Source organism: Monodon monoceros, unplaced genomic scaffold, assembly GCF_005190385.1.
Source record: "Monodon monoceros isolate NGI ecotype Baffin Bay Population unplaced genomic scaffold, NGI_Narwhal_1 Super_Scaffold_13, whole genome shotgun sequence".
In the NCBI taxonomy this organism is placed as follows: domain Eukaryota; kingdom Metazoa; phylum Chordata; class Mammalia; order Artiodactyla; family Monodontidae; genus Monodon; species Monodon monoceros.
Window position 1 is genome coordinate 52,482,153 of NW_021703769.1, and position 19,817 is coordinate 52,501,969.

General features: G+C 48.7%; 1 protein-coding gene across 1 annotated transcript in view; it reads left to right on the plus strand.

Annotated features, from left to right (window-relative positions):
- The first annotated feature begins 401 nt into the window (after positions 1 to 401).
- SEC14L5 (SEC14 like lipid binding 5) overlaps positions 402 to 19,817 on the plus strand; it is a 38,886-nt gene continuing 19,470 nt past the window's right edge. Inside the window, exons 1-5 of the mRNA XM_029221392.1 lie at positions 402 to 464; positions 15,235 to 15,384; positions 15,812 to 15,943; positions 18,314 to 18,442; positions 19,018 to 19,210. Of these exons, the coding sequence (XP_029077225.1) occupies positions 402 to 464; positions 15,235 to 15,384; positions 15,812 to 15,943; positions 18,314 to 18,442; positions 19,018 to 19,210 (667 nt within the window). The remainder of the gene's footprint in view (positions 465 to 15,234; positions 15,385 to 15,811; positions 15,944 to 18,313; positions 18,443 to 19,017; positions 19,211 to 19,817) is intronic.

Consider the following 19,817-nt stretch of genomic DNA (forward strand, 5'->3'; position numbering starts at 1 on the left):
GTGGGTGAATGAATTGTGGGAGTGTAAGAATTGCGAATGTGTGTGTTTCCAGGTGGGTGGCTTTATGGGTTTTTCCGGGGGCCCTCAGCATGAGGATGGAGGAACGTTTGGGGGTACTGATTGCTCCTGAGGAGTGAGTGTGGTCTGGGGCATTGAGTAATGGACCGGGCAAGTGTTTGGGGCATGGCCCAAAGTAATTTGGGGATCACATCGGCCCCTTTGCTTTGAGGGCTGGGGAGATGTGCAGATGGGGCCAGAGGGATGGGCCTGCCCCTTGCTGGGGGAGCAGTGGGCAGGGTTCCTGCTTCCCGTGGAGGGAGCTGCTCCCTCACCAGATACCCTCACCCAGGCTCTGTGCCCATTCCTGCCTGGCTGGCTTCCGCTGGTGGTCCTGCGAGAACATGGTGCAGAAGTACCAGTCTCCTGTCTGCATCTACAAGTACCCATTTGAGTTGGTCATGGCGGTGAGTGACCTCTGACCCTGGGGCCCCTTGTGTAACAGTTAGAGGGAAACAAGAGGTCAGCTATGATGGGAGGGAGACGGAGACCCTTGGATCCCCAGATCAGAAGGAATTAATGAGCTACTCCACTAACCTGGTGGGTCCAGCTTCTAACCAGGCCATCCCACCTTTCCCCACAACTTCTAGGACCCTTGCCCACTGACCCAAACACAAGGTCTTTCTTTCTTTTCCTTACTGAAGCTTATCTGTTTGCATCTTGGTCTCCTTTGTCAGAAAACAAGGATATCAAGGGCCGAGTTGTTTGCTGGCTGTCGTTTTGTGTACTGATAGTAATAATAATAATAATAATAATAATAATAATAATGGTACATATTCTTATGAGGATGATAACAGCAGCCATTCACTGAGGGTTTGCTAAGTTTACATACGTTGTTTGTTTAATTCCCAGAAGCTCTTATTATTCTCATTTTACCTCCATTAAACCAAAGCTCAGACAGGTGAAGGAATGGCCTTAAGTTCTGTGGCCAGGAAGAGGTAGAGCCGGGCTTGGACCTGCTCGGGGACAAGGGGGTAATTCCAGGGCCACAACACCCCCCATGTCCTCCCTCTGCTCACACACCCCCTCCCCTCCCCTTCAAGGAAGCTGAGACCAGGGGGAGAGGGGGCACGTGTGGGCAGGAAGGGTCTGAGAGCAGTTGTCTAATTATGCAACATAGAATTGTCTCCCAGGCCCTCCTGGCTCAGTGGTCTGTGCACCGTGGGGCAGGTGCTGGCGACAGGCAGACGTGGGTTTCCTTCTTGGTGCCAATCACTCTGCCTCTCAGAGCTTTCCTCCCCAGTAAAACAGAGGCAGTGCTATGGAGTTGTGGTGAGGAGTGAATGAAATAGTGCCCGGTGCCTCTGGCTCAGTGCCTGGCACACAGTAGGTGCTCACTAAATGCAGCTGTCCCTGTTATTACACCATATGGTGTTTTAAGTGATTGTACTGAAAGTGTAAGAAACACCAGAATCCACCCCCATTGTCCTCATCCCACCCTTGGTTGCTTAATCCCAGCCTTCTTTCCGAGGACTTTGATATCAGTTGACAGCTCTGTGTGTGTGTCCTCCCCTAACTTATTCTATGAATCTACCTACGTATGTCACATAAAAGATGAAAAAGCATCATTGCAGTAATCCATACATGTCGTGCTGTAATGTGTAGATGGTTCCAGGTCAGGAAAGAAGCAGGAGCAGGCCTGGGCTTGTACTGACAAGCTGGGTGACCTTGGGCAAGTTACTTAACCTCTCTGAGCCTGCACTTTCCGTCTCTAAAATGAGGATTACATGGTTTCCAAATCTGGGGGTCTGTTGTGGATTAATTGAGTCAACACATGTAAAGCTCCCAGTACAAGGTCTGGCACAGACCAAATGCTATTACTGTTATTGTTACCGTTATTGTGTTGTTGTCTGTGGCTGTTTGACTTTCCTTCATTTGTAATGGGGGTGGGACACCCCAGAGACTTAGGGATGTGCAGTCAGAAGTGCTGCGTCCCTGCCGTTGCCTGGCTGTGCTCTGGCTGTGTGTCTTTAGAAAGTCACTGAATTTCTCTGAGCCCCCATTTCTTCCTTTGTGAAATAGGACTGGTTATAGGCACCTCATAAGGTTGTAATCAGGATCGAAGGTGATTGTAGTGCATGTGTGGTGGGGGGTGGGGGAGGGGAGGTGGCCAGCACAGGGCCTGGTCTATACTTAGTGGACAATAAATGGCAGCTAAATATAAATAATCATTCTCTGTCTAAGGCTCCAGACAGCTCACATATTCTGACCCTAGGACTCATTCATTCGTTCATTCGTTCACTCAATAGAAGAGAGACACTGTCCCCACTTTTCTGGGATAACCTATGGCCCAGAAAGCCACGAAGCCAAGAAGCTGAGACAAACGACTGTAGAATGGAAAACTAGCAAATTTTTATTATTGCATGGGCTTAATAAATGTAAATTTAATTTAGTATGTTTAGGATTCTCAAAAAAATATTTACAATCATTGCATTTTAAAATAAAAATGCCTGCTAAGACTTAAGACTTAGCACTTAAGATTGTATTAATAGGACTGTTGGAATATGTGAAGTGTATTTTGTCAGCTTTGAGTTCCATAATTGACTCAGTTTACTCCCCTAGCTGTTAACAATCTCTAGGGGTTGATGGATAAATGCTTGTGGGTACAACAGGAAACAAAAGTTTTCAGATATTTATTATCTGTATTGTACTAATTTGTCATTTGTATTTTTCAAATACTATGTCGCCTTATCTCCATACAGTCCTTGTCGGTGAAAGGGCCCCAAACTGCCCCAACATTGTCGACAAAGCCACTTTGCCGACTGTTTACAGAACATCATTGTCCCCAGAATAGCTGCATAACTCAACATAACTTGCTCGCTGTGCGGGCACAAAAGGGTTTTTCTGCACTTAATGTCGGTCTTTGTTTCTCAGCTAAACACTTGCCCTCAGTTTGGGTCAGATGCCAGGGAAGTTTCGGATGAACTCAGCTATTCTGACCACATCCGAGTGACCAGACAAGCTGGCTTTTGGTTTTTCTGTTTAACAAAACTGACTTGAGAATCAAAGCACCCCTTCACTTCTTCAGAAATCCACCAAACCACTGAAGTTCACAAACCACTGAAACTGGGTTTGTGGAATTGGTTATAAAATAGTACTAAGGCAACCTTTCTAGATCCAGCTTAAAATTAAAAAAAAGTGATTTCTCTCTTTCATTTCAAAAATGTAACTAATCCACTGAGTGGGTATCTCGCTCCTTGGGCCAAATTCCTTGACGTGAATTCTGTTTCTGAAGGATGGAATTCTAGGGACCTTTGCTTTCTCCTTTCTTGATAGTATTCTGTATTATTGGGTTCAAAACAATGAGCTTGTATTATCTTGGTAAGCAGAGGAATACAATTAAGACAATGGAGGCAGCTGCCTATCCAGGGTTGGAGAGAATCCCTTGTCCCTTTGAATGTGGGGTCCCCGAAGGTGGGGGGTCTTTGTGGAGATCCCAGTATGTAGAACGCAAAGACCATGTTTTGGACTGTGGACTGTGGTTACTTGAGCCCTGAAGGCCACTCTCTGGTCAGCCTACAGCCTGTTGTGAATGATTTCCACCTCATCTGGGCTCTTCTCCTGAATGGGTGGAGGTTACGAGCCGGATCCTCCAGGCTGGGTCCCTGCTCCAGTTTCTTACCTGTGAAATGGAGATAACAAAGGCCTCTGCTCCTCAGAGAGCTGAAGTGAGGATTAAGTGAAGGGACATGTGTACCCGGACAGAGCCTGGCCTGTTGTTTAATGCTCGTGAAATATCCCTTAAGTGTATTATTATCATTTATTGTTTTAACAGCTTTTATGAGCTATAACTCACCTACCATACAATTCACCCATTTAAAGGGTCCAAATCAAGCAGCCGCATAGCACAGGGAGATCAGCTCGGTGCTTTGTGACCGCCTGAAGGGGTGGGATAGGGAGGGTGGGAGGGAGGGAGACGCGGGAGGGAGGAGATATGGGAACATATGTATATATGTGTAACTGATTCATTTTGTTGTAGGGCAGAAACTGACACACCAGTGTGAAGCAGTTATACTCCAATAGAGATGATAAAAAAAAAAGGGTCCAAATCAAGGGTCTTCAGTATATTCATAGAGTTGTGCAACCATCACCACTGTCAGTTTTAGAACATTTTCATCACCCCAGAAAGAAACCCCATACCCTTTAATCGTTATCTCCTAAACTTCCCCATCGGGCCTGGCCCTTGACAACCACTAATCTACTCTCTGTCTATGGTTTTGCCTATTTTGGACATTTCATATAAATGAAATCATACACTATGTGGCCTTTTGTGACTGACTTCTCTCACTTAGCATAATATTTTCAAGGTTTATCCAGGTTGTAGAATCTATCAGTATTTCCACCCTTTTTGTGGCTGAATAATATTCACGTTATGTGGATAGACCACATTTGTTTATCCATTCACAAGCCTATGGACATTTAGATTGTTTCAAATTTGGGGCTATTATGAATAACGTTGCTGTGAACACTGATGCACAAGTTTTCGTGTGGACCTATTCCTTCCAAAGAAACCCCTGCTGTGAATGGTGGTTGTTATTTAGAATATTTAGGCAGATTCTATTTTAAGTTTTATTTAACAAACATGTACACAGCACCTACTAGTTTTGAGTCCATTCAAATATTAACTCATGTGCTTCTCAGAACTACCCCATGAGCTAGGTTCGTTGGGTAACCCCATTTTACAGTTGAGGAGACTGAGGCACAGAAAGGATGAATGGATTATCCAAGGCCACACAGCGAACACATGGCAGGTGTGGACTTAACTGCAGGCAGTTTGGCTCCAGAGTTTACATCTCCAACCATGAGCTCTGCTGTTTCTCAGGGCTGAGGATCTGAAGTTATTGGGGTGGCCTCTGGGCCGAGTAAGCCGTCCCATGGGGCAGTTACCATCAGGTTTGTGTCTGGAATGTCCACACCCCATCAGAACCCTGCAAAGGAGAGCAGAGCCAAAACCTACAGTCCCTGGCTTCTTGGAGGGCAGCTGATCACAACAGTCCAGAAAGGTTTAACGAACACTCTGTGTGCCCACCCCCTCAGGCCAGCTCAGAGGCAAGTACTTTAATAGCAGCCTCAGCTGCAGCAGAAGAGGAAACTGAGGCTTAGAGCGGTCAAGGAGACTGTCCCTGTGTCAGTGTATTTGTTTGCTGAGGCCGCGTAACAAAGCATCACAACTGGGTGGCTTAGAACAACGGAAATGTATTGCCTCCCAGTCCTCGAGGCCAGAAGTCCAAGATCCAGGTGTCAGCTGGGTCGTGTTCCCTCTGAAGGCTCTTGGGAAGGATCTGCTCCAGGCTTCTCTCCTGGCTTCTGGAGCTCCTTGGCTTGTGGTGGCATAACTCCAACTTTCACATGGTATGTTCCCTGTGTGTGTGCACTTCTATGTTCAAATTTCTTCTTTTTTTTTGTTTTTGGCCACGCCGCGCAGCTAGTGGGAGCCTAGTTCCCTGACCAAGGACTGAACCTGGGCCCTCAGCAGTGAGAGTGCAAAGTCCTAACCTCTGGACCGCCAGGGCGTTCCCTAAATTTCCCCTTTTTACAAGGACAGCAGCCATCTTGGATTCATAAGAACATCCTAATGACCTCATTTTAACTTGATTACCTATATAAAGACTGTATTTCTAAATGAGGCCACATTCTGATGTACCCAGGGTTAGATATCCAGCATGGCTTTTTGGGGGGACACGATTCAGCCCATAACTCTCAGTCAATGGCATCATTAGTAAATGGCAGAGATTTGAATTTAGGGAATCTGACCCCATAGCCTGAGCTCGCAGCCAGACATCCTGGATTCTGTCTCTGACGTTCAGTAAACATCTGTGTGCCAGTGGCTGAGGTGGCTTCAGAAATAACCTGGCTACCTCTTGTCCGTCCACTGCCCAGGGGTCCCTGTGGGGCTCAAAGCCCTGTGGTTTTGTGGTCATCTCAGATTCTGCAAACCTAAAGAAGGAAGACGGCATGATAATTTCCTAAGCAATAGGCTGGCTGTTCATCCGGAGGAAAGGTTATAGAGGTGAGGGTTGTTGGTAGCAATTAAGTGTTAAAATATTTAAAGACCTGGACTTTGTATTGATGAACAGCTTGTAATTTAGCAAATGGGTTATTAATAAGGAGCAGCCTCTGAAGGTAAATCCTTGCAGCCCAGACCAACGGCAGGCAGTTAAAGTTGGAATCGTTGTTATGGATGTAGTTTTAATAAAGCAGCTGGGGCCTTATTTAAATGAGTTTAAATTAGTTCCCTGGAGCCTGTCATCTGATCCCGTTGCTAACAGATTAAGGGAAGCAACATTTTCCACCCTGGATTTCTTACAGGGCCCTGACGGGCTCTGATCTGGGCTGGGAGAACGGAGGCGATCCACTGCCCAGCAAAGTAATCTGATTTCAGAGGGCCCTGAAATCAACTTTAGGCCCTCATTCATTAGTTAATGCATGCGTTAATTCTTGCACGTATGCATTCCACAAATATTTATTGAGTTTCCACTGTGTGCCAAGCACCGTGCCAGGTTGCAGGAGCTACAGACTAGGTGATTCTTAGCACTTCTTGAAATGCATCATTATTCTGTTAATTTGCTTGCCTACTTGTTTATATGGAATTTGCTTGCTTATTTGTTTATATGGGTCTTTTTCATTACATTAAGCTTCAGAAAGGGGGAGACCTGGTCTGTCTTGTTCTCGTTCTGTCTTGACCTGGTTCTCCTGACATGATCCCTTCCTGCCCTCATAGAGCTTGCAGAGTGTGTGTGTGTGTGTGTGTGTGTGTGTGTGCGTGTGTGTGTGTGTGTTTGTAAGAGAGAGAGAGAGAGAGTGTCCAGGCAATGTTATGTAGCAGGATTTGTAATTGGGGCAGAACTTGTTTCTTTGAAGAAATGAATGTGGCTTAGTTGGGCCCCTGTGATTTAGAAAGTGGCTGGTGGGGTCAGTTCATTTCTTCAAGGACTTTGGGAGCTTGGGAAGGTGTGGAAAGTGGATTGGAGGGGGGATTTCCATCCCAGAGGTGGGGAGAGCTTGGGGAAGCAGAGTTGACCAAGGCTGGGTGCATTTCTGAGACACTTAGAAGACCTAAAATAGCATTTCAGGACTTCCCTGGTGGCGCAGTGGTTAAGAATCTGCCTGCCAATGCAGGGGACACGGGTTCGCGCCCTGGTCCGGGAGATCCCACATGCCTCGGAGCAACTAAGCCCGTGTGCCACAACTACTGAGCCTATGAGCCACAACTACTGAGCCCACGTGCCACAACTACTGACGTCCACGCACCTAGAGCACGTGCTCCTGCAACAAGAGAAGCCACCGCAATGAGAAGCCTGTGCACCGCAATGAAGAGTAGCCCCTGCTCGCCGCTTTCTAGACCCAATGCAGCCATAAATAAATAAATTTATAAATTTATAAAAAAATAAAAATGAAAATAAAATAGCATTTCCCTCCCATCATGATCCTGACATAGCACTAAGTGTCAAGGCACTCTGGGTTGGCCTCGCTGCCGCTCTGCCTCTCCCTGAACCATCAGGGGTACCAGCTGATCCCGGAAGTCCGTGGGTGCGGAGCATGTTCAGAGGAGGATTGTTCCCCACTCCGCTCCTCACGAGTGGGTAAGAAGCCACAGCAGGCTTTTGTGCAGTGCCCTGGCCCAGTGGAGGGGCTACACATTCCCGCAGGGCCAGAGAGGCCAGACGTTCCCCTGGCATGACCTCACGAGGAGGACACCAGGTCCCAGCCAGGCAAAGGGAGGCTGGCTTCCTTCCTCTTCCTTCCTCTTCCTTCCTTCCTTCCTTCCCTCCTTCAGCAAATATTGGCTGGGTGTCTATGGTGTCCCAGGTGTGCTACGAGGCTGCTGGGGAATCCAGTGGGGAAGGAAACAGACCTAGAGACAGAGGCATTGGCTATAAACAAATAAACACAGACGTGATACCCTACTCCAAATCACAGTCTCGTAGGACTATAAACCATCCAGAAGATGGCTTACCCTCTTAAAAAACTGGTAAAATATACATAACACAAAATTAACCATTTTTAGGGGTACAGTTTAGTGGCTTTAAGTGCATTCACATTGTTGCGCAACCATCACCGCCATCCATCGCCACAACTTTTTCATCCTCCCGTACTGAAACTCTGTCCCCATTAAACACTAACTCCCTGTTCTCTCCCTCCCCCAGTCCCTGGCAACCACCATTCTACTTTCTGTCTCGATGAATCTGACGACTCTAGGGACCTCATATAAGTGGAATCATACAGTATTTGTCCTTTTGTGTCTGGCGTCTTTCACTGAGCATTATGTTTTTGAGGTTCATCCACGTTGTAGTGTGTGCCATGTGCCATTCCTTTTTATGGCTACATAATATTCCGCTACATGGCTGGACCATATTTTGTTTTTCCATTCATTTGTCAATGGATATTGGGGTTGTTTCCACTTTTTTGGCTACTGTGAATAATGCTGCTGTGAACATGGGTGTACAAATATCAATTCAAGAACCTGTTGGTTTACCCTTGTCCATTAAAAAAAAGAAATGTATGTGGTGACTGGCACTAAATGTGCTAAATGCCTCACACACCTTATCTCCCTTTAATCTTTTCAGCAACCCTTACAGAGTCGGTGTCATTGTCATCATCATCATCCTTTTCTTTCTGAGGAAACTGAGTCTCAGAGAAGCTAAGTTGAGGTCACCCCGCTGGAAGGTGGAAGAGGCAGTGTCTAAACCCCATGCGTTGCGTTGTCTCTGCCACTTCACCATATCCCAGCCTTGCCCCCTGGGTCCTTCTGACTCTTTTGTCTCCATCGTTTTGTCTCCTGAGCTGCCTTTGACTAGAATAGCAGCAGGTTTCTCAGCTCCAGGGCCATCTGGGTACAGCTGTTTCTATAGATTGTATACAGCAGTCATTTCAAAATGTTCCAGCGATGTTGCCCTGGTTCACCCACGTCTGCTTGCCTTCATCAGCGGGGATGTAACTACTGCCATCGGGTATCTGATGGCTCCTTCAGCAACTCTGAGCAACTCTGCCAAGAGCTGGGGGATCCACACAATGAAATATTATTCAGCTGTGAAAAGGAATAAAGCACTGACACGGGCTACAACATGGATGAACCTCAGAAACATAATGCTCAGTGAAAGAAGCCAGACACAAAAGGCCACGTATTGTATGATTCCATTTGCATGAAATGTCCAGAAAAGGCAAATCCATAGAGACAGAAAGTGGATTAGTGGATGCCTAGGGCTGGGGTCAGGGGAAAGGGCAGTGACTGTGATGGGTGTGGGGTTTCTGTGGGGTGATGAGACGTTTTGGTATTAGAGAGTGGTGATTGTTGCAAAACTTTGTGAATGTTCTAAAATCCACTGAACTGTACATTTTTATTTTTTAAAAAAATATTTATTTATTTATTTATTTTGGCTGCGCCAGGTCTTAGTTGTGGCACGCAGGATCTTTGTTGCGGCATGCGGGATCTTTAGTTGTGGCACGCGGCCTCTTAGGTGCGGCGTGTGGGATCTAGTTCCCTGACCAGGATCGAACCTGGGCCCCCTGCATGGGGAGCGCAGAGTCTTACCCACTGGACCACCAAGGAAGTCCCTGAACTGTACACTTTTTAAGAGTGCATTTTATGGTATGAGAATTATATCGCAATTTAAAAAAAGAGTTGGGGGAGCTGAGAGGATTGATACGTCAGTCCTGGGGTCTCCCAGGCTTGCGGGGGAAGCTGGGGGTGGACAAGAAAGTCCCTTGAGGAGTGTGACAGGGAGGGTACACTTTGTGCAATGGTCACGGTTGTCATTGCCGAATCCAGCCTGCAGCACGGAAAGAGAAGGTGAAGTGTTGGACTAGAATATGTTGGTGTGGTTTGGATATTCTTTTCCCACTTTTGGCGGAAGGTTTGGGGTAAGCAGCATTCCAGCTTCCTTTGAATTTGCATGAGGAAGAGCAGGAAGGAAGGAGGGAGGGGAGGGGAGGAGGGAGCAGCTGTCAAGTGATTAGCAGAAATAGCTTTTCAGTACTTTATAGAATCTCACTCTTTTTTAAAATTTAAATTTATTGAACAAATGCTTATGTAGAACGAACCATGTGTCAGGCACCGTTCTCAGCACTTAACCAAAACAGGTTCTTTTATTCCCCTGATGGCTCAGTAAGGGAGCTACTTTTCTTATTCTCCTTTTAACAAATAAAGGAAGGAGGGAACTGAGAGCTTGATGACTTGTTCAAGGCTACAGAGCTGGTAGTAAGCAGAGCAGAGATTCGAACCCAAGCCTCAGAGTCCACACCCTTCATGGCTAAGCTACACTGTCCTTCACTCCTTTATCATGTAATGTCTATTGAGTGTCAACTGCATGCTAGGCATTTTGCTAAGCACTAGGGATTCAGGGCTGATGACTTTTTTTTTTTTTTTTTTTGCAATACGCGGGCCTCTCACTGCTGTGGCCTCTTCCGTTGCGGAGCACAGGCTCCGGACGCGCAGGCTCAGCGGCCATGGCTCACGGGCCCAGCTGCTCCGCAGCATGTGGGATCTTCCCAGACCGGGTCACGAACCCGTGTCCCCTGCATCGGCAGGCGGACTCTCAACCACTGCGCCACCAGGGAAGCCCAGGGCTGATGACTTTTTACTTCAGCAGTTGTGACACGGGAAAGAAGGAAAGAGGCACAACTGAGCACTCATTGGGAGGTTTCATGATTACTTCCCTTTATAGAGTAATCATGTTATAGACTAATCGTGTTCTCAGGGAGAAACAGGAAGTACTGTGCTCAAGGTTACCCAGCCTGGAAATGGGCAAGTCTGGCTAGGAATCTAGGCTCCCCTTTCCACATGCTTAGTGTGTTGATGTGGATTTTTGCAGGATGGGCAGCTCGTAGGAGACCTTCAATAGAAGTTTCCACTGGCCTCTGCCTGCCCCAGCCCTGTCCCTGCCTGGGCAGGTTCTGGGCCTTGGACCAGCTCCCTTTCTGAGCTGGCATGCGTGGGTGTCCCTCTCCAATCACTTGGCGGAAGGGCTGAAACCAAATCCTTCTGTTACCCTGTGTCCCCGAGGAGGCCACAGCATGTGTTTGTCCAGCTGGGAGAAGCTCAGGCCTGATTTGTGGGGATAGCGGTCAGCGTCTGAGGCTCTCAGGTAGGGATAAAACTATCTGTGTGAGCTGGTTTCCAACACAGGGAGGGTCCTGTGAACTACCTGATCCTGTAAGACCCTGTCACCTGCCAAAGGCAAAGGGCCCCTGATCTGAGGGTTTTGGGCCAGCAGGATTCAGGATTTCCAAAACACTGACATTTGTGATGTAGCCAATGTCCCCTGAGAGGCAGGACTGGGAGGTTCAGGGTTGGGGGCTGGGTCAGATGGGCCTGCGATCCAACCCCACCACTTACTGGCCCTGTGATGCCAGAGGCAAGTCACTCTGCCTTCTCGAGCCTCAACTTGCTCATCTGTAAAATGGGGAAATACTAGTTTCCATCCCAACGGGATGTCATGAGGACAAAATGGTGCAGTCAGCCCTCTGTAAATGTCACCATAACAACGGTGTCCAACACCAGCCCTCACAACCCCAGGGAATCTCTGGCTGACAGCCTCTGACCCTGGAGAATTAGCACTGGGGTAGACTCCTTATTTTGGGGCCCCCTGCCTTCCAGATGGAGCCTGGGCTCTGGGGTCCCCACAGTGCTTGGGGTGGCACCATTGTTGAAACAGCAGTGCCTTCCCTCACACAGTCAGGGAAAGCTGTGTCCAAGAGCCTGTCTGCTGCTGATCAGCTCCGCCGTTATCTGGGGGTGCCAGACGGGATTCTTCCAACAAGAGGTTTGTAACAACAGGAAGTTGGTGAAGTTCGCTTGGCTGTGTGCACTGCACTAACGGCCTGTCATTTCTCTCCCTGGACCCCTTTCTTGGGGCTTTTTGGGCCATTGGCAAGTTTGCATTCTTTCTTTCCTTGCCCATCGGCTTTTCTTTGTTAGCCCTAGTTAGCCCAAGAACTGAGATGGGCACATGTCTGAGTTCAGTGCCGCAAAAAAAACACGTAGCCCAGGCCTTGGGTATGCCATGTGCAAGCAAGTATATGGTTAGAAGGTGCCATAAGTGCTACCAAGAAAATGAACAGGACAGAGAACAGTACAGGAGGCAGCGTTGCAGGGATGAAGGTAGGGGAGGATGTCCCAGGAAGGGGGGCCGGCACAGATGAGTCCCCGAAGCCAGAACATCTCTTGAGCCTTCAATCCAGGTCTCCTACCCTCTGGAAGCCCCTGTGACTCAAACCTCTCTCCCCCTTGGATGTCAGGTGGATTGATTAGTGTTCCAAGAAGAGGGAGCAGCAAGTGCAAAGGCCCTGTGGCAGGAACAAGCTTGGTGGGTATATTTGTTTCCTGTGGTTGACATAACAAAGTACCACAAACTGGGTGGCTTAAATAGCAGACATTTTTTACCTCATAGTCCTGGAGGCTGGAAGCCTGAGATCAAGGTGTCGGCAGAGCTGGTTCCTATTGAGGGCTGCGAGGGAGAATCTGTTCCATGCCTCTCCCCTAGCTTCTGGTGTGGCTGGAAATCTTTGGTGTTCCTTGGCTTCACCCCAACCTGTGCCTTCATCTTCACATGGCATTCTCTCTGTCTGTGTGTTTGTGTCCAAATTTCCCTGTTTTAAAAGGATGCCAGTCTTATTGGATTAGGGGCCTCCCCCCTACTCCAATACGACTTCATCTTAATTAATTACATCCACAACAAACCTATTTCCAAATAATGTCACATCTTGAGGTACTGGGGGGGGTTAGGATTTCAACCTATGAATTTTGTTAGGGGTGAATGACACACAATTCAACCTATGACAGCATGTTCCAAAAATAGCAAGGCTGGAGCAGAGAAAAGGAGGCTGCAGTGGGAGGTGGGATGGTGGAACAGAGTAAGGAGTGTAAGAGTAAGAGTGGGATTTGTTCCGGGCATCCAGGCCTGTTCTGAGTATGTCGTTCCATCTGGGGAGCAGGAGAGAGACTGCAGAACAGAGGAATTGGAGATGCTCAGGGGCAGTGTGGCCACTGCTTGGCAGGAGTTGAAGGACTGAGGGTAGAGAAATCAAGACCACATGGCCCCGGGGGAAAATGCCTGGGCTGTTTCCAAGCTGCTGAGCAAGGGGTTCCTGAGGGAGCAGGGGCTGGGCCGGCTTAGGATTTAAATCCAGGTTCACCATATTGCACTGTGTGACATTGGGTAAGTTACTTAGTGTCTCTGGGCTCCAGTTTCCTCATTTGTCAAATGAGGGCACCATTCAGATGATTAAGTGGAAGAAGGCACACAGCTGGAGGAGCAGAGTCAAGGCCTCACTGTGTGCCAACTGCTCTGAGACGTGATCTAGTGACATCCTTACCACCAGCCCATTTTATAGATGATGAGACGGAGGCTCAGAGAGGGCAAGCGACTTGCCTAAGGTCATGCAGTGAGAAGGTAGCAGGAACTCAAACTGAGCCTGACCAGTTCTGACACATGCACCCTTTTCCCTCCATAAACTTTCACAAAAAGGTCAGCATCCCTCTGCCCATCACGGAGGTGGGGCAGAGCCCAGCTGCTCTGGCTCTCCCTCTGCTCAGAAGGGGCTGGGAGGGTGTTGTCTGCAGTTCTTGCAAATGTGCACTGTGCCACCATTTGAGTCCTGTTGCCTGGAGAATAAAAACCCTGGGTGCCTACTATGTTCCAGGCTCTGCCTGAGATACTCAACCTGGTATATACCCATTTTCCAGATGATGAAATGGCTAAGAGAAAAGAAGGGACTTGCTTCTCCTGGAGGTGGAGCTGGGCTTCATGCCAGGTGCCTGACCCCACCCCAAGCTCTGCTTACTTTGCTATGCAGCTCCTTCCTCAGTGGAGAAATGCCTTCCTTTGAAAGAGGGCTCAAGGTGGCCTGAGATGTGTAGGGGAGACACAGTTCTCAGGGGGCCTCCCTTGCCAGCCCTGAGGCTAGACCCCCAGGAGTGCCATTGTGCATTCTCCCCTGAGGAGAGTTATTCTAACCCTGGGGTGTTTGTACAAAGCAACCAGCCTCTACACATGGAGGCAGTCCTGTCCTCCTGACCCTGGCGGACGATGCACTGGGCTGGCCTTGTGGGACCTTGAGTGACACCAAGAGCACCAAGCATCTCTTCTTTGTCCCTCCCGCGCCTCTGCCCTTCTGAGCTGGGTGGTCCCGCCTCCCTGCCAGGAGTCAGGAGGGATGGGAAGGAGGTGTGTGTCCTCAGATGCCGGCACTATTTTTGGAGCTCACTTTGATCCTTGATTCTGGGACACGTGGCTGTTGACAGGCTCTTGGAGCAAACCCTGCTTGAATACAGTCAGCCACGGATGCTGGTATGCCCCCCGGCGGCTCTGACCCTGGCACTTCTGGAATTGAGCTCTCATCCTCCAATCTGGATACTTTTTCTTTCTTTTACTTGCCTAACTGCCCTGGCTAGAACCTCCAGGACAATGTTGCATGGAAGCAGCCAGAGCAGACATCCCTGCCTAGTTCCTGATCGTAGGGGGAAAGTGTCAGTCTTTCACCATTGAGTATGATGTTAGCTGGGGTTTTTGTAGGTGCCCTTTATCAGGCTGAGGAAGTTCCCTTCTATTCCGAGTTTGTTGAGTGTTGTTTTTTATTGTTTTAATCATGAAGGGGTGTTGGTTTTGTCGATTGCTTTTTTCTAAAAGATATCTTCTTTTAAAATGCTCCAAGCCATATTTAAAATAGATAACCAACAAGGACCTACGGTATAGCACAGGGAACTCTGCTCAATATTCTGTGATAACCTAAATGGGAAAAGAATTTGAAAAAGAATAGATACATGTATATGTATAACTGAACCACTTTGCTGTACACCTGAAACTAACACAGCTTTGTTAATCAACTATACTCCAATATAAAATAAAAAATAAAAGACAAAAATAAATAAATAAAATGCCCCAAGCTAACCCACTCTACCTTCCCAGGGTAAAACCTCAAATGTAGAGTCAAAACGTGATTTGCCAAGTCATAGCTCAGGCACTCCTGTGTCACTGCTCTAGAATAGATGTTAAGACGGTGGTCTTGGTAATACAGGCAGTGGTCACTGCTCTTTGCACAGGCCAGGACGCTGTTCTCTTCTCTGGGTACCCCCTCTCGGAATTGAGACAACAGCCCCAGTGAGGGCTGGAGGGAGAAAGGTTGTGCTCTGGCTGCCCCCAGCCCCCTTGGCGCTCACCCCCACCCCTCTGTCCCCAGGCCTATGAGAAGCGCTTCCCCACCTGCCCGCAGATCCCGGTCTTCCTGGGCAGCGAGGTCCTACGCGAGTCCCGCAGCGCTGATGGGGCGGTGCACTTGGTGGAGCGGAGCTGCCGGCTGCGGGTGGAAGCCCCGCGGCTGTTGCGGAAGGTGGGCGCGGAGGGGGTCCTGGAGAACCAGGGACCCCGCGGAGTAGGGGACCGGACGGGTGGTAGGGGATGGCGGGCGGGGGACCTGGGACCAGGGGGTGGGTTCAGGCGTTGGAGTGAGTGTGTATTGGTACCCGGAGGGCGTTCTGGGCTGGGGGCCTCCCGTGTCCAGGAGAGACGAGGGCCGGGAGGCTGGGCTGAGACTGTAGGAGGACCAGGGAGGACCAGGGACAAGAGGGAGTCCCGGGGTCCGGGGAGTCGGGGGAAGGGGGAAAAGTCGGGGATCCGGGCTCTGGCTGGTGGGCAGGTGCGGGGCAGGGGACGGGGGTCCCGGGGTCCGAGGGTGACAGGGGCCAACCCTCTGGGTTCGCGCTCCCAGCCGCCACCTCACGTCCAGCACGCACGTCCCTGCTGCCCTGTCCCTGCAGATTGCAGGCGTCGAGCACGTGGTCTTCGTGCAAAGAAACGTCTTGAACTGGAAGGAGAGGACTCTCCTCATCGAAGCGCACAATGAGACCTTCGCCAGCCGCGTGGTGGTCAAGGAGAACTGCAGCTACACGGTGAGCAGCGGGCTGGAAGCCCCGATATATATGTATTAGTTTAAGCAGTCTCAAAAGCTGCTTGGGACATACTTACTAAAATATTATTCGTGTTTCTCTGAAATTCAAGTGTGACTGGGCATCTTGTATTTTATTGGCTAAATACAAGACCATGCCTCCCCACCCCCTTAATGAAACTGTGCCTCAGTTTCTTCACCTGTAAGATGGGGTTAATGATTGTACTTACCACATAGGTTGTGGTGAGGATTAAATGAAGTAAAATATCTGAACCCCTTAGAGCAGTGCCTGGCACATACTAAGTCCTGTATACGTGTTAACTTTTTTTTTTTTTTTTTTTTTTGCGGTATGCGGGCCTCTCACCGCTGTGGCCTCTCCCGTTGTGGAGCACAGGCTCCAGACGCGCAGGCTCAGCGGCCATGGCTCACGGGCCCAGCCGCTCTGCAGCATGTGGGATCTTCCCGGACCGGGGCACGAACCCATGTCCCCTGCATCGGCAGGCGGACTCTCAACCACTGCGCCACTAGGGAAGCCCACGTGTTTAACTTTTTATAAAACTTTTCATTGGAGTATAGTTGATTTACAATGTTGTGTTAGTTTCAGGTGTACAGCAAAGTGAATCAGTTATACATATATCCACTCTTTTTTTTTTTAGACTCTTTCCCATATAGGCCATTACAGAGTAATGAGTAGAGTTCATGTTAACTTTTAATGTAATTAATGATAATTATTATTCTCCAGTACATACTGATTGAGCACCTACTATATGCCAGGCAACCTGACAAGTCCTGGGCACCCAGCAGTGGACCAATCTGCCTGACCATTGCCTTCACGGGACTTCCATTCCAGTGGGAGACACAGATGAGAAAAAAAAATCAATATATACTTACAACTTTGTCACAGTGCTAAGAAGGGATCCAGAGTTACAGAAAATAAGAGGAGGTGACAGTGTCTTAGGTAACAGTGTCCCCCAGGCCTCTCTGAGGACATGCCGCTGAAGCTGAGATCGGAAAGATGAGAGGGCTGGGAAGAGAGTTCTGGAGGAGGAAACAGCACGTGTGAAGACCCTGAGGTGGATGAGGGAGGTCTGAGAATGGGGGCTGCAGGGGCCGAGTACTGCTGGCCTCGGGGATGCAGTGAGGAGTTTGGAGGCATTTGCTGGGATGAACCGAGCTCTGCCACTTTCTTGCTGAGTGACACTGGGCAATTGCTTCCCCTCCCCGGGCCACCCTCCCATATATGTAAAACGGGGACAGCAGCAGAACCCGCCTCACTGGGCACTGGGAGAAGCAAATGAGGTAATGTAGGTAAAGCCCCTTAGCTGATGCTACATCCCAGATGGTTAGCTCAAGGTGGTAACTCCAGGGTAAAAAATGTGGCCCATTACATTACAGGTTTTTTTTTTTTTTTTTTTTTAATTGGTTGTGCCGCATGGCTTGCGGGATCTTAGTTCCCTGAACAGGGATCAAACCTGCACCCCCTGCAGTGGAAGCATGGAGTTCTAACCACTGGACCGCCAGGGAAGTCCCCTGGGTGTTTTTGATGTGTCTTTGCCCAGCCTCCTGTTCGGGAGACCTTGCCTCATTCATCTCTCTGGTCCCTAGACACTTTGTGTGGTGCCTCGTATACAGCAGGCATCCAGTAAATTCTCACCGCTTTTTCCTTCCACATTTTCAGCTCCTCTTGGAGCCTCCTGGAAACTGAGCCCAGGATGTTTACCTCTGGGGAGGTGTTGGTGGTAGTTTTTTATGTCACTTTTAGTGTAGTGTTTCTTAGAGTGAGTTCTGCCAACAGCTGGTGAGCAGTATCACCAAGGCTGCTTGTAAATACAGATTCTAAGGCCCTACCTTGGACCTGTTCAGCCCAGGCATCTGCATATTTAACAGATGCCCTGCTAATGCTTCTGCCCACGGAAGTTTGAGAGGCACTAAGGCTGGGTCTGCACAGTAGCTCTGTCCATGAAATTTGTCTTTGCTTACATATATATGCATATTTATTTATAATAAAGATATGATATATAAATACATATTTTTAAAATAGAAAATATAGTATTTATGTATAATTTATTTATAATGGTATATTAAATATGTTATTTAAATATATCACTATGTACGTACAATTTTTAAGGGACAGGAACATTGGTCTCACTTTCTTTTGGTCCCTCCTGAGAAGGCTCTCTGTTCTCTAAGGCTTTAGACCTTGCATTGTTCTGGGCAGGGCCGTTTGGTACTGCTGCTGCCCTTGGGTGTTGCCAGGCTGTGACGTGCTGTCCACTGCATGCTCTAGCTGGTCCAGGTCTCCAAGAGAGCCCCCTGGGGAGGGCACGGCGTCTCCCACACTGAGACCATGTCACTGCCCCTGCCTGGCTTTCAGGTCCACCCTGAGAATGAAGACTGGACATGCTTTGAGCAGTCTGCCTCGCTCGACATCCGGTCCTTCTTTGGCTTCGAAAGTGCCTTGGAGAAGATCGCCATGAAGCAGTACACAGCCAACGTCAAGAGGGTAAGAGACGGGTTCCATAGGTCACGCAGAGGAAGGTGCACAGACCTCAGAGCCTGCGGATCCCGATCTGCCACCCCAAGACCCTTAACCTTCCTCAGCCTCAGTCTCCTCATCCGTAGAATGGGTATTCTAATCAAAGTCATATCACATGAGATAATGGATGGAAAGCACCCGGTCCATAATGGGGGCACCATAGTCATTGTCCAAAAGCTCCTAGGCTTGGGCAGTGAACTCTCTGGACAGAGGGACATTGTGCGCTGCTTGGTTTAAAGACCTCAGACCCATCACTGAGTGGAGGCCTGTTAGTGTAGTGAAACAGGTGAACTTCATTTTAATAATATATTTTATCCATGTGTTATCAATATAAAACTTATTTGTGCGCTATTTTACATTCCTCGTTTGGTACTATGTCTTGGAAATCCGGTGTGTATTTAACACTCCCAGCACATGTCCCTTTGGACTGGCTGAATTTCAGCTGCTCAGTAGCCACATGTCAGGCTGGCTGGGGCCGGAGCCAGGAGGGGGCGACTCCCAGGCTGAACTCCGAGGTACTGATGTGTCTCTCTGACCTCCAGGGGAAGGAGGTGATCGAGCATTACCTGAACGAGCTCATCTCCCAGGGCACCTCTCACATTCCCCGGTGGACACCTGCCCCAGTCCCAGAGGAGGACACCCACTCCCAGTCTGGGCTGAGGGATCCTGGCTCCCTGAAGGTCTGCAGGCCTGGTAGCCCCCAGGGCCCTGCTCCCGAGATGGTCAGTACTGATGGTAGGTCTCAGCCAGCCAGCCAGTTCTGTTCTGGGGTCTGCAGCGTGTTTGCTCACTGTTGGGGGGAGGAGGTGGGGGTGGGGAGAGTTACCAAGGGTCCCCTTGGTGTTGGGACTCAGCTTCCTCCCTCTCCTGGCTGCTTTGCCTTCTCTGTGCTCCAGCCCAAGAGGCAGAACTGACTTATTTCTAGATCAGGAATTGACTGATCTGGTACCTCAGGACTGCCCTTTCCTCTGTTTTATTAATATTCTATATTAAATGAGTAATGCATGATCGTGGTAGAAAAAAATTGAAACTGCTCAGAAGATGTGAAGTAGGAAGTAAGACTCCTTTCCTCTCACTGGAGGCAACTACAGTTTTTCCTGAAATTACCTAGGCATATATACGTACATAATACGCACACACACGTGTATACACTCATACACACATGTGTAACCTACACTGAACAAATGAGAGCATACATACATTCCATTCGATATTTTGCTTTTTTTTCACTTACTAATGTTGCTTGAACAGCTTTTTGTATCAGTGCATGTGTATTGGCACTTTGCAGTATTTTGTGGTGTGGTTGCACCATTATTTATTTATTAATAAAGATTGATTATTT